This window comes from Trachinotus anak, unplaced genomic scaffold, assembly GCF_046630095.1.
Source record: "Trachinotus anak isolate AG129_WGS33_773 ecotype Australia unplaced genomic scaffold, CSIRO_AGI_Tana_v1 ptg000002l, whole genome shotgun sequence".
Taxonomy (NCBI): Eukaryota; Metazoa; Chordata; class Actinopteri; order Carangiformes; family Carangidae; genus Trachinotus; species Trachinotus anak.
This window is the reverse complement of record NW_027273853.1, coordinates 18,688,190-18,701,011: the sequence shown is the minus strand read 5'-3', so window position 1 is coordinate 18,701,011 and position 12,822 is coordinate 18,688,190. Positions and strand designations below refer to the sequence as shown.

The 12,822-nt window shown below is 45.2% G+C and overlaps 1 protein-coding gene across 1 annotated transcript in view; it reads left to right on the top strand.

The window, feature by feature from the left end:
- Positions 1-1,418: 1,418 nt before the first annotated feature.
- Positions 1,419-12,822, top strand: part of abtb2b (ankyrin repeat and BTB (POZ) domain containing 2b) — a 44,024-nt gene continuing 32,620 nt past the window's right edge. The window contains exon 1 of the mRNA XM_071503529.1: positions 1,419-2,824. Within this exon, the coding sequence (XP_071359630.1) occupies positions 1,933-2,824 (892 nt within the window). The 5' untranslated portion in view covers positions 1,419-1,932. The remainder of the gene's footprint in view (positions 2,825-12,822) is intronic.

Sequence of the window (12,822 nt, the reverse complement as noted above, 5' to 3'; positions counted from 1 at the left end):
CCCTGACACACATACACTCACACATACGCACACACCATGACCATGAGGTAAGCCCTGTCTAAGCCACAGCTACATGAGGTCTGGATGAGGCAAGCGCTAACCTCCTGTGATCTCCTCTACGCCCTGTGTGTGTCTTCTGATTTCATTTAGAGTAGATTTGACTAATAGAGACAAACAGGGGAGGTGAACTGGACTGAGAGGTTGACTATGTTTTCAGTTCCCCTGACTGAGTGATTCATAGACCGTGCTGTGTGAGTGTGTAGGTGTTTGAGAGTCAGTTTTTCCAACTTTAAGTACATATATAGCATGGAATGTCCGGTAACTTACAGGTCTTCATACTTGCAAGAAAACATTCAACAACACAGTCACTTTCACAATGTGTTGCAGTCTCACAGGCAGGCAGGGTAAGTGTTCTGCCCTAAACCCATTATGTAATAGTGTTGGATTTTGGAGACACACCCTACCTGTCTGTGTGATTGCAGAGTGATGAGAAGCAAGTACTCACATGCTTCTTCAGAGAGTTTGGTTTATTTCACCTGAAGCGTGTTACACCACCTAACCACCAACAACAAACAAGGCCACATGATGATCTAAACTGTGAAGTTTTGTAAGAGGATTTGCTCTCTCTTTGTTTTGAAAGCAAGATAACAAAAGGGGATATGAAATATATATATAAAAAAAAAAAAAAAAAAAAATATATATATATATATATATATATATATATATATATATATATATATATATATATATATATATATGCTATTGCAGTGCAATGCTAAATAAGCTTTTAAATTCACTTTCAGTGAAAACCCCAAGCCTCAAGAAATCAAAGCAAACACTGCTCCACCTCTTACACTATTACCAAGGGCTTTACAGATTCAATGTCTATTACAGGCTGCAGGTGAGAGATTAGCTAATGTGTAGGCAGAAAGCCAAGTCCCCACTGAGTCAACATGACGAGATAACCGGAGTCTACTTGGAAGGCCTGAGCATTTTGGTTCCAGTTAACTAATCAGAAGAATTTCCCGACACTCTAACCAAACGTAATAACCGTATTTATGTATTTATTCGTAAAATATGTCTGCTGTTCATTAGATTACACACAAAGGAGCACAAAAAGTGTAAACACAAAAGTAGTAATCGCTGAAGTGACATAAAGCTTGTGTAATGCTGTGTGAAAAGTGGACACAGTTTTATGTAGGTCACACATGTTAAGGGAATTTGTTTGATGCTCATTTGAGGCAAAAACAAAGTTTACTTATTCTCCCGAATTTGGGACAGATTTGGAGCGGTCCTTGATTGGCTGCGGCAAAACTTGGCCTCCTCTGATTGGTTTGGTGCTGCTTCCGCGTTGTCAATCAGCAGCCGCCCCTCCTCTCACACATCTGTAGCCGACTCTCTCCGGCAGGCTGCTTCTTACGAGGCACCGGGACAGGACAGTGATGAGGTAAACTCGGACTTTTCCACGGGTATTCGCGAAAACGATTCCGTTTCGTTCTGTTGAGCGGAAACACGGGACTTGTTTTAACAAATGAACTCGGGTCTGGCTTTGTTTAGAGAGCGGGCAGATATTTCGTCGTGTTTTAAAAGACTCTGGATACCGGAGGAAAGTTTAAATCCCTGCGCTGCCCGGAGCAAAGGTGAGACGGGTGCGACTTTCCTTTTACTCGCTGTCCCGTTTGTTAACCAAAGTATAGGGCGGCTTTGATGAGAAACTGTCCAGCTGGATTTTCTCCTCTGCTTGTGCAGTTGTGTTGTTTCGCTGTCCTAATCTGAACTCCATGAGCAGCATGTCTGACAAGTGTTGTGCTGTGTAACCAGTTCATCCTGCTCGGCGGGGAGTTTCGACGGCTGCTTCAGTGACTTCCAGGTAAACCGCTGGCGAGGTTTGCAGCTCTTTCAAAGCACCCCTGTAAAAGCCGTTTCACAGTAATGGCTGGCTTAAGCAATGTCCACATGAAAACCCTGGAGGACCTGACGCTGGACTCGGGCTACGGGGCTGGGGACTCCTGCAAGTCCCTCAGCCTGTCCTCCTCCAAGTCAAACTCCCAGGCCTTCATGACGGCCCCTCACCGGGGCAACTGGTGGTACTACTCTGGCTCCATGAACAGCAGGAACAACAGCTGGGACACGGTCAACACTGTCCTCCCCGAAGACCCGGAGGACATCTTCTCCAAGTGTCCCCGCTTACCTGAGCTGGAAGAGTTCCCCTGGACCGAAGAGGAGGTGGCCAAGATACTGCGCAAAGTGGCCGAGAGTGGGAGCGTCAAAGGAGGACCTACACCTGTGTTCTCTCCGGAGGCCGTGAGGCGGCTGTCCGTTCTCCTCCGCCGGGCTCTGATCCGCATCTCCAGAGAGGCTCAGCGGCTCAGCGTCATGCACTGCCGCTGCACACGCTTCGAGGTGCAGAGCGCCATGAGGCTGGTGCTCAGCTGGGCCCTGGCCGACCACTGCGTCTCTGCTACGGTCAAAGCTATATCCATGTACAGTATGAGCGCCGGCGAGCTGCTGAGGAAGGGCAAGTCTGCCCGCTGCGGCCTCTCCTTCTCCGTGGGACGCTTCTTCCGCTGGATGGTGGACACCCGCATCTCCGTGCGCATCCATGAGTACGCGGCTATATGTCTCACTGCATGCACGGAGGCTCTGGTGGAGGAGATAGGAGCCCGGGTTCTGATAGCCGAGAGGGGTCACACGTTGCCGGATTCAGGGTCAGGTTGCACCCCAGTGAGTGCAGAGGCCCTGGAGGTGGTGGTGAACAATGACGCGGAGCTGTGGGGGGTCCTGCAGCACTATGAGCACCTGATCTGCGGGAAGAACGCCAGTGGTAAATATATTTTCAAGTCCCTTTCACTGTTTAGTGGCTTGTGTGTAAATTGTTGAGTAGAAATGGATGTCATAATTCACCCCAAAGTTTTTTTCTGTCACATAAACTCTCCATCCAGAGTGCTGGTTACCAGCTTCCACTCCCTCACAGTCCACATGTGTGGAAAAGGAGAAATGTGGCCTGCTGTTGGATACAATACATACTTTGTGTGTGAACATTTGATGGATTCGTTGCTAATTTGAGCTGTCAGAATCGGAAAATAACAGTGCAGGGGCATCTGATCTGAACAAAGAGAGTATTTTTTTCTCTGACCGAGGTTGTACTTGGACAAACAACTGTTGGATTCTGTGTTGAACAGCCAAATTTGATTTTAACTACTTCACCCTCATCGGTCAGTTGCAAGATTGAGTCCTCACATGTCACTCTTGCTCTGCTGTTGTGATTTGGGGTGCAGAGAGCCTTTACAGCCCAGGCAGGAGGCTTGTCTGTTGACACAGCTCTCTGTTTACGCTGACTTCACCTCTCTCTTGCTCCTGCTGCACTCCTTTAAAATCCTCCCCTTCTTCCTTTTCCTCATCCTGCTATCCTCCTCTCTTCCTGTGCTGGACAAATCCGTTTAACCCACCACCATCTCCACATATCTTGCATCTCTCTCCCTCCTCTCTCTTCCAGCTCCAGCTGTGCATCCTGCCCCCTGTCCATTTGTTTCCCCCCACCCACACATCCCTCCTCAATCAACTCTCTTTCTCTTGCATCTTTGTCAAAGCCTAGTGGACTCGAATCGCTCTTTCCGTGGCTGTTTCAGCAGCCCAGTGCTGAATTGATTCATGAGCTTGTGTTGGGACAATGTAACCAGCCTTTGTTTGTGGCCCACTACCAGCTCCCTGGAGCAGAGCTTTTTACTGTAGCACAATCGCCTTTTGTTGTGTGATCGTACGGCTTAGCCCAACGCAGAGGGGGTGAAAACAAATGCTGGGGAAGCTGGGCACACAAGCGCACACATCCATGGACATAGACTTTTATACAACTGAGAGAGAGAGAGAGAGAGATAGAGGAAATGGAGCCACTATTACAGGACTGCAATTAGAAAGCTCACTATTGATCTAGTGTTAAGATGTTATCATTCATCTATGTAAAGCACTTTGTGCTACATTTTATTGTACGAAAAGTGCTTTACAAATAAAGCATGATTGATTGATTGATTAAGGAGCACCTTACTGTGCAAATATGGCCAGTGAAGAAGAGGTCAATGGTGCCAACTTTCTAAAGGCTTGAGATCAGTCAGCATTTTACACACAGTCCTTGCATACATGCATGCAGACACTCATTCACTCATCCAGTTCTTATTCTGTGCAGTAGCTACCGGTTTCATCATAATGTGCACTCACTTTCAGCCTGCAATTGCTGTTGTGAGTGCAGTGCATTGGACTTCCTTGTTATCTGGCCATATGCTTGAATTGGAGCTATTTCATTGCAAAATAAGTTAAAGAGCAGCTTTTGTCCCAGTATTTAACCAGATGGCTTTTGGTTGGGTTTTGACTGGCCTATTTTGGTGAGTTCAGTCACTGGTTTTGAGAAAGACCTGTGTGTGTGTGTGTGTGTGTGTGTGTGTGTGTGTGTGTGTGTGTGCGCGCGCGCGCGCATTTGAGTGTGTGTGTAATAACAACAGACCATTATTCTGACCACCCTAGTTTTTTATAGGCCCAAGACGGGGCTGTGCAAGCCACATACCCCTCTACCACCTTACCACCTGACACCCCACACCCTAAACCTGGCTTTCAGCCCCCCCCCCCCGATGAAGTCCCTTTCCCACCACAACCATGAGTGTACACAAAAGCAAAGATCCATTTTCCACTCAAACCAGATTCAGATTGAGAGGGTAGACTACTGATCATATAGAGGGGCACAGTCTGATAAATACTCCTCCCTCCCTCTTGATTTCTCTCCGTTTCTCCAATTCTTTCCTTTTCTCAGGGGCTGGCCCACATCTGGAACTCTTTAAGTCAGAAATGACTTCTACGGCTCCAATAACAATTCTGCAAACTCCCTCCCTCCTGCCCTCTCTTTCTCACTCTCACTCTTGGCTCTCTCTCTTTTTTTGCCATTGCGTTCATGTCCACTTCATCTTTATCTGTTTATTTCTTCTGGTCCACAGGGAGTGCATTAGAGGAACTCACTTGTGATGTGCCAGGATCTTATTCATTACTCATGTGCACGCTCGTATGAGCACATTCACGTACACACAGTCGCTGAAAGCTATTTAGTCTGGTTTGCATGTGTTCAAATGGCTCCATGGTACTGGTTGAACTCACTGCATAGTACCACTATACAGAAGAATCCATTTGTCATTCATTTATCCTCACAAGGAAATAGCATGAGCAAGCTCTTCCTGGGATAATTTGTATTGATAGTACTGTGGGGCATTTTAAAGTACAGAGCAGTAGCTGTACTAATGGACAGTGGAAGTGGCTATGAAAACATTGATCTTTATGACGGGCACACAGACGTCTGTTAAAGAACAAATGTTAAAGCAGCCCCATTTGAGTTTTTGCGGATTGTTTGAAATTTTTAGACTTTGTTGCATCTGTATTTGTTTCCTACCTAATCTGCTGTAGCAGTAGTCCAATAGTTAGATATGCAAACTAGCAACTAGAGGGTTACCAGTCTTTGATCATGGCTTTAAACTTTCTCAGCGGCTCCACTCCAGCTCTACAGTGGCCAGTAGTGGAAGATTGTGTTTGTAAAGGGCTGCTTTAGGGGCTTGAATGCGAACAACTGTATGAACCTGAAGCAGGAACTAGTTGAAAGAGAGCATTCATGCTCAGCAAAATTTACCTGGATAGATAAACTTTGATTTGGTCCAGTACTAACAAAAAACTAGATTCAGTTTTTCTGCTCCAGGTCTATAAAGGTAGTAAAGCAGGCTGTGAGTAATGGGTTTTGAGTGCCCTGAGAGAACAGGGCATATGATTTGCTGCTCAGTATTTCCCTAAATATGTATTTAGCCCAGAAAGAGGCGTGGGAACGGTGGGCAGAAAGATGCAGGGAGAGCAGCCCAGCACTGTGGTCACACAGATGGGGAAACCAGCACTCTGAAAATACTCTCCCTGCTCCACAAATCTGGAGCAGGATCAAATACAGTTTTGGAAAACATATCAGGACATTATGGTGAAATAGACTTAAGTTCATCCTTGTGTGATGCATGCGCGTTTGGCACGCAGCATATTTGCCCGGGCATTAACAACAAGCCTGTGTTTGGCCTGAATAACTGCCCAGATGAATTTAGGTTAACCTTGTGAGCGCTGTCAGCAGGCCAGTGTGTAAAGAGTTAAGACTGTAAGTCATATAGCTTTAGCGGATAATACAGGTTAATCCTTGACAAAATACTACAATTTATGTTTGGATGAGAGTGTTACATGCGAGTGCATGCACCACCTCAGGCTACACACACACTCATGCACACACTGATGGTCCATTTCACTGTTTGCACTGGCTTCTTGTCCTTTCCCAGCTGTGAAAACACTAACCCATTAGAGTGCTGGTGTGCACATCTGTGGGTGCTTCAATGTACTTGTGTGGGTATAAACTATTCCTGGAAACCCGTGAGTAATGCTTTCACAGATATGACACCACAAATGACTTGTCTGGATTCGGGACCCAGTTGATTTCACATCCACACATCAAATTTATGTTGTGGAATTAATTAATAAACAGTCAAAATCAAATAACCGTCTTCACAGATTGTTTACTCGTCTGTGTGCAGCCTGTCTTTAGTTGCTCCTCTCCTCTTTGAAACTTCACTGTCATTATTTTGATCTCCAGCCATGCTCCTCCTATTTCATTACAGCAGCATGAGTCATACTTCTTAACACAGTTTACAGTAAAGCACTGATGAGGAAGAAGCAAAGAAAGATGGGGATGACAGATACTCTAGGGAAAAGGGGCAATGGATACAAACGGAGACACAGAAATAGTGACAGCAAACCTGAAAGTGTTCGTGCCTTTGCATCTTGATTTAGTCTTTCTAATCACATTCCTGGAGAATAGAGGTCGAGTATTTATTCTGTCCGGAGGGAACTGCAGAGTTTAGATTACTTATTTGGCTTGTTTAAATTGGAAAATGTGCAGCCAGCATGTCACATGCATTACCACAGAGTCCTGGCCGCGGTCCTCGAGGGAATCTGTCCTTCATGTTGGGTTGGGGTTACAGCTGATGAGGGAAGCAGGAAGACTGGCTGGAAGATGGCTGGAATCTTGGACCATGACAGCTTAGTCATTGCCTGGATGGTAGCAATGGTTTTGTTGAAAGGAACCACTGTGCGTCACATCATCCCAGTGTGAAGTCTGGCCTAGAGACAGCACTGCCACATGCACCTGTGATGGAGTCTAAAAGGATATTGAAATCTGAGTGTTAGGTGTCACAGGTCAAAGGTTAAAGGTCAGTGGTAGTTACACTAGTGAAGGTAAGTGTAGAAAAGAGGACTCTTTTGCCATGAAACTAGTGGCACATGCAGCTGACAGTACTTGCGATGATATAGAAATTGTCAGTATCATTTAAATGCTTTAAATGCTTGTTTATTTACTTCTATGCACATATAGAAGGATGCATTTGCACATAATGTTCATGAAACCCAGGACAAATTACTTGTATGATGGCGTTGTTAGCTGGAAAGCCAGATTGCTGAGGCTGGCTTCTGAAACCTTGGTTGGGGGTTGAGGAGATCGCTTAGTTTTTGAGGATGATTGAAAGAAAGTACAGGGACAGGCCATCATTGCTTATGTTTCCTTGGATCATATTGGCCTTGGTTGCCACAGGTTACCACATTTTTTTGTCCATCTTGCCCACTTAATCAGTAGCTATAGCAACACCAGCCAAAAAGGAAAAAAGAGGTAGGATGGCAACATGACCGATAGTGACTCAACACTGGGTTTAATAAGTGAGACTGAGGCTGAGGTGCAAGAAAAAATGCTGTTTAACTTTACTGCTCAGACAGAGTGATGATGTGAGATGAGATGATCGTGGCAAAAGGATGGAGGATATCAGCGTCTTAAGTCTTAAGCATAAGATTTAGCTCCTGCAGCTCATATTTCTGGTCCCCCACTGACGCATGCTGCTGGAGAGGTCAGGCCTGTCTGACCTTTACATAACATAGGAGCAGACATGACACCAAAATGGCTTGTGCAAGTTTTAAGTGTTGTTAACTAAATAAACATCCTGAGGCAGAAATAAATTTGCTGACATGAAAGAATAAAAAAAGTTCAGTAAATAAGCCTGATGAGTCCCATGTAGAAAAACTGACATTTTTAAAAATTATCTTTCTGAAATGTTTTCTGACCTGCTGACGATTATTATTCAGCACAACGTAAACTGCAACTGTGATTCAAAATGCAAAAAATGCAGTGTGAATAATAAGCTTCTGTGTTACAGTAAAAAGACTTAAACCAAGCACAGTCGGTCTGTGATTGTTTCTAAAACACTATCCATCTTGCAGCTGCACCACCCTCTCACTCAGCTGTTTAAACTTTGAAGATGACTTGATTGAGTGTCACAAGCTATGGCTTACATAGCAAAAGATGCAGTGCTCCATTCAGTCTGTTAATGTGCTTGTTTCTGCGGCAGTGCAGATCAGTTCCGCCTTGCTTTCAAACATTTGCGCAGATATTACTAAGAGTAAACTTTGAATAACTCTCTGACTCTGTGTCAGACCACAAAACCCTACTAAAATCATCAGTTTTCCTGCTTCTTACCCTTGAAAAATCAATGCCAACCATCACAGCTCTAATTGTTAATATGCATTAGCTGGCACGCATCACTTTCTCTGCATGTGTGCTCCAGCACAACTGAAGCCAGTTAGTGCAGTCGATTCGGAACAGTTCTGTGGCTGATTTGGTTGTAATATTTAATTACACACAAACAGATCAGATGGGCAGACTGAGGGGGTGAGGAGAGAGAGAGCGTAGATTGGGACCAGGGAGTGTGTAGTTTAAGTGGAAACAGATTGGTCTGACCGGGGATTGGATATAATAACCCCTTGCTGTGTTCTCTGGTGAAATCTGTTGGAGTCATACTGACTTGGCTGGATGGAGTCATGGAGAGATAGAAAGCGTTTGAGGGAGAGATGGACCTGCAATCCCACATATCCCCTCTGATTGGGATCTATGTAACCAGGTTGGCCAGAGCCAGATCTCTGCAGCTGAAGTAGCGTGTGTGTGTGTGTGTGTGTGTGTGTGTGTGTGTGTGTGTGTGTGTGTGTGTGTGTGTGTGTGTGTGTGTGTGTGTGGGTCTGCTCCTGTGTATGCATGCATGTGTGCCAAAGGAGGGCCTGTGATCATTTCCCTTAGCCAGCACTGAGAAAAAAGGACACAGCTTCTTTTGGATGTTCCTCAGCCAAGCTAAGAGAGTGATGATTTTTTTTTCTTTTTCCTTTCAAGTCTAAACTGTTGTTTTTGTAAACGGGCTAAAAGAGGGAGCTTTTTGTGACGCCGTCAGTGACCTCTTTGTCCAGTGGAGTCAGAGCAGCAGTGTGAGGAGGCTGAAAAGCTCAGATATATAGCTCTGGAAAAGCAAACACACTTGTCTGTGGGCACTCTGTTGCATGCACAACTCCCTCCTCCTCTGTTCACCTCTATTTTTTTTTCAGGAATATGAACATCCAGTGATATTTATTTACATATGCATAATCTGTGATGACCTGAATTTCTCCTCATCAAGATTGATAAAAGGAAGAGGTGGGCTTTTTGCATGTTTCTTTTTGCCATTTTGACCATTTATCTTACTGTCACTATAGTTGACACACACAACAAACAGCAGCCCACAGAAACTTAGCACCTTTTAAAAATTCACTGGTACACTGTCTCTTGTGCACAAATACACACACACATATATAAGCAAACACACACACTGAGATAGTGCCTTCTAAAGAGAAGAAGATGCTTTCACTTCAGACTTACATGACTGCTAAGGTTGTGAGTGTACAGAGGGTGGAGTAAGCAAACACTGAGCAGACAGAGACACTCTGTTAAGGACTTCCATTCCTGCTGCTTTACCTGCAGTACTTACAATCAGGACCTCACAGACCATCTTCAACAGGTTGAGCAATAGTTCACAGCTTGCTAGATGTTTGGAAGCAATTTCTCCAACACCCCAAAACAGCCGGCCAATTTTCCGGAAGGGGGAAGTTGGATAGAGAGAGAAAGAGAGTGAAAAGGAGCAAGAGGGAGAATGGAAAAGTAACAGCAGATTTTATAACAAGCTTGTTGGTGAGTGTGCCAGGGTCAGTCGGCACAGTGCACATCGTGAGTTAACTGAGGTGTGTGTGTTTGTGTGAGAGTGAGGGCGCACACTAGCTATGTTGCCCTTCAGGCACAAGTAGGCCACCACAGCCTTTGACATTTCTTCTGTGTTTTTTTTTTTTTTTTTTTTTGCTTTTGCTTTGATGGCGTGCTGTGTCTCTCATCTCCGTCTCTATTCTGTGACACTGATGGTATCTGTGCTCTTGAAAAGCACTGCAGAGTGTGTATGTGCATGTTTGTGTGTGTGTGTTGGCCTGGATTTGCCTTTTCTGTCAGCATGCTTGATGGAGGGCTGATTGAGTGACAGTTTACGCAGGCCTCTGAGGAGATTTGATGGAGATGGAGACTCGAGGTGTCTCGTCCTGTTTGACTAAACCCAGGGAGAAGTAGCTCTCTTCGGAGTGAAAGCACGCGGCTGAGAGTGCTTTGCTTTTTCTGACTTTCTTGAATAGTCAACTGACTTTCCAGTGACAAGAATGGAAGCAGTGTGTTTCCAATTAGTTTTCATTGCTACTATGAGCAGGGATTTAATACTCATTACCTCTCTCTCTTTCTCCATCCTCCTCTTCCTCTCACCACCCGCCCCTCTCTCTCAAGTGTCTGGCCTCTCCCTGTCAGACGCTGGAATGTTTTTGTTTGTGCGTTGAGCCGGCAGCTTCGTCAGCAACAACACACATGTAAATATCGAGGCTAGGTGGCTTGATCTCTTTTTGCCCACATCACAGGAAATGCGCTGATAGCCAAACTGCTGTGGACTGAAGTCATTTAAAGTCACTGATTGGAGAGTGTTTCTCCTGCTATGCTCCTTCCATCCTGGTTATCTGTCTCCCAACCCTTGTAACACCAGACCAGGCTCCACCATTGTCCATCAGACTCTCTACTTTTTTATCTCTGTCTTTCCAGTGTTGTTGGTGGTTGTTCTCAACCCACATTGATTGCAATCTCTGGCTCTGGTCCTCATGTCTACAGTTTTTGTCTGTTCTCTCTCCTTTTCTTTCTGCTTCTCTGCCACAACACCCGGCATGCATTTCAATTTTACTTTCCAAAACTTCTCCATTTTGCAACACCGTAACCACCGCCATCTCTTAAAAACATCACCTGTTGGGTCAAGGTCATCCAGATTGACACGTGGTGATTAAAAGAGCCACAGCGACGCACACAGCCTATTTAAACCAAAACCATGTACAGTAAGGCTGCCTGGAAGTCCCTCGTGTTTTAGTGGAGGGAAGGAGCACATTTAGAGCAGGGTCATATGGAGAACACATGTGGGCACACACAGGGAAACAGACTCTGTCAAGATGGGACACCCTTGGCCGTAGCCTTTGGTCTATGTCTTTCGATAAGATCTGCAGAGCACATCCACCACATGTGGACTTCTCCCTGGAACCAAAATAAACACTGTAGCTCATAGGTAACCAAGAGAAGATGTGTATATTTGGGGAAAGTTGGTAACCAAACATACTTGGTGAGGTGGAAGTGTGACTTAAAGAATCCCTGCCACACACTGTGATTTAAGGGGTTAGGTGTGCATAAACATATGAAGGTTTAGAGGATGTTTAGGGGACGCTGACAGAGCTGGAACAGTCATCATCCAGTCGGCTTGTATTTGTCCTGCAAACTTAAGAGGCTCCTTATTACACAAAATCACCATGTCTATGCGTTCCCTTTGAAAATGCTGGGGAGTATGTTTGGACTGTCTGTGTTGTGTTTGTGTGGCAGGGAAAACGTGTACGGCTTGACTGCCCACGTGTATGGCTGCTGCCATAATCAAACTCTGACCTGACACTTTGTTTGTGTTACTGTGTGTCTGCAGAGGATACGTCTCCTTGGGTATGATCCCACTAATTTAGGCTACATCTGTATATAACTGTGTGCATGTGTGGACCCATGTCTTAATATGGAATCAGAAGAGTCTGTCTATTCATCCACATCTTCTGTGTGTCTCTCTGCTGGCCATCCCTTCTCTGTCTCTGTCTATCTGTGTTGTGTTGGCCATCTGTGTGTCAGTGCAGGGTCACAGACAGTGCTGGACAGAATACACTCAGGCGATGATGGCCAAGTTTCCTCTCCCAGCGCTGAGATAATCCGCCTATTGAGCATTACAGGGGTGGAGGGAGAAGTTAGAGGAGGGAATGGGGTGGTATGTGGTGGAATGTCACACTGATGAAAGGACGCCTTCTTCGAGCGCATCCTGAGAAATGAAATTTCCTTTGCCTCGTCTTGTGTCAAACAGCTAAACTTGTGAAGATGATGCTTCCCGTCAAAAGACGCACGCACGTTTTTTTTTTTCCCCCTGTACGAACTGTTTAATTCTGCAGAGTGTCCCGTGTCTGTCAGTACATATTATGTGACCATGAATTAGACTATTAATATCTCAAGTGACTTCTTGTTGGTAAGTGTGTCTCTGCTTATGCAGAGGAGTGGAGACGGCAGAGGAAGTCAGTCAGACAGCAGTTAAACAGAGCACGGCTTAAGCCAGGCACAGAGCACCCCTTAGTGCTTTCCCCTCTTCTCCACCTCAAAGAGCAAAATCCAGCCTCTAAAAACAGCCACAATGCCAACACCTTCATCATCTCATCCAATCTGATTCTGTTTAACTCCATGTAAACCCAATGGGATTATTAAACATGATAGGATTAGACATTTGTTCTGCTTGTGTGCCCTGTAGACACAAGTGTGACTAATTCCAGCTCTATTGAACAAGC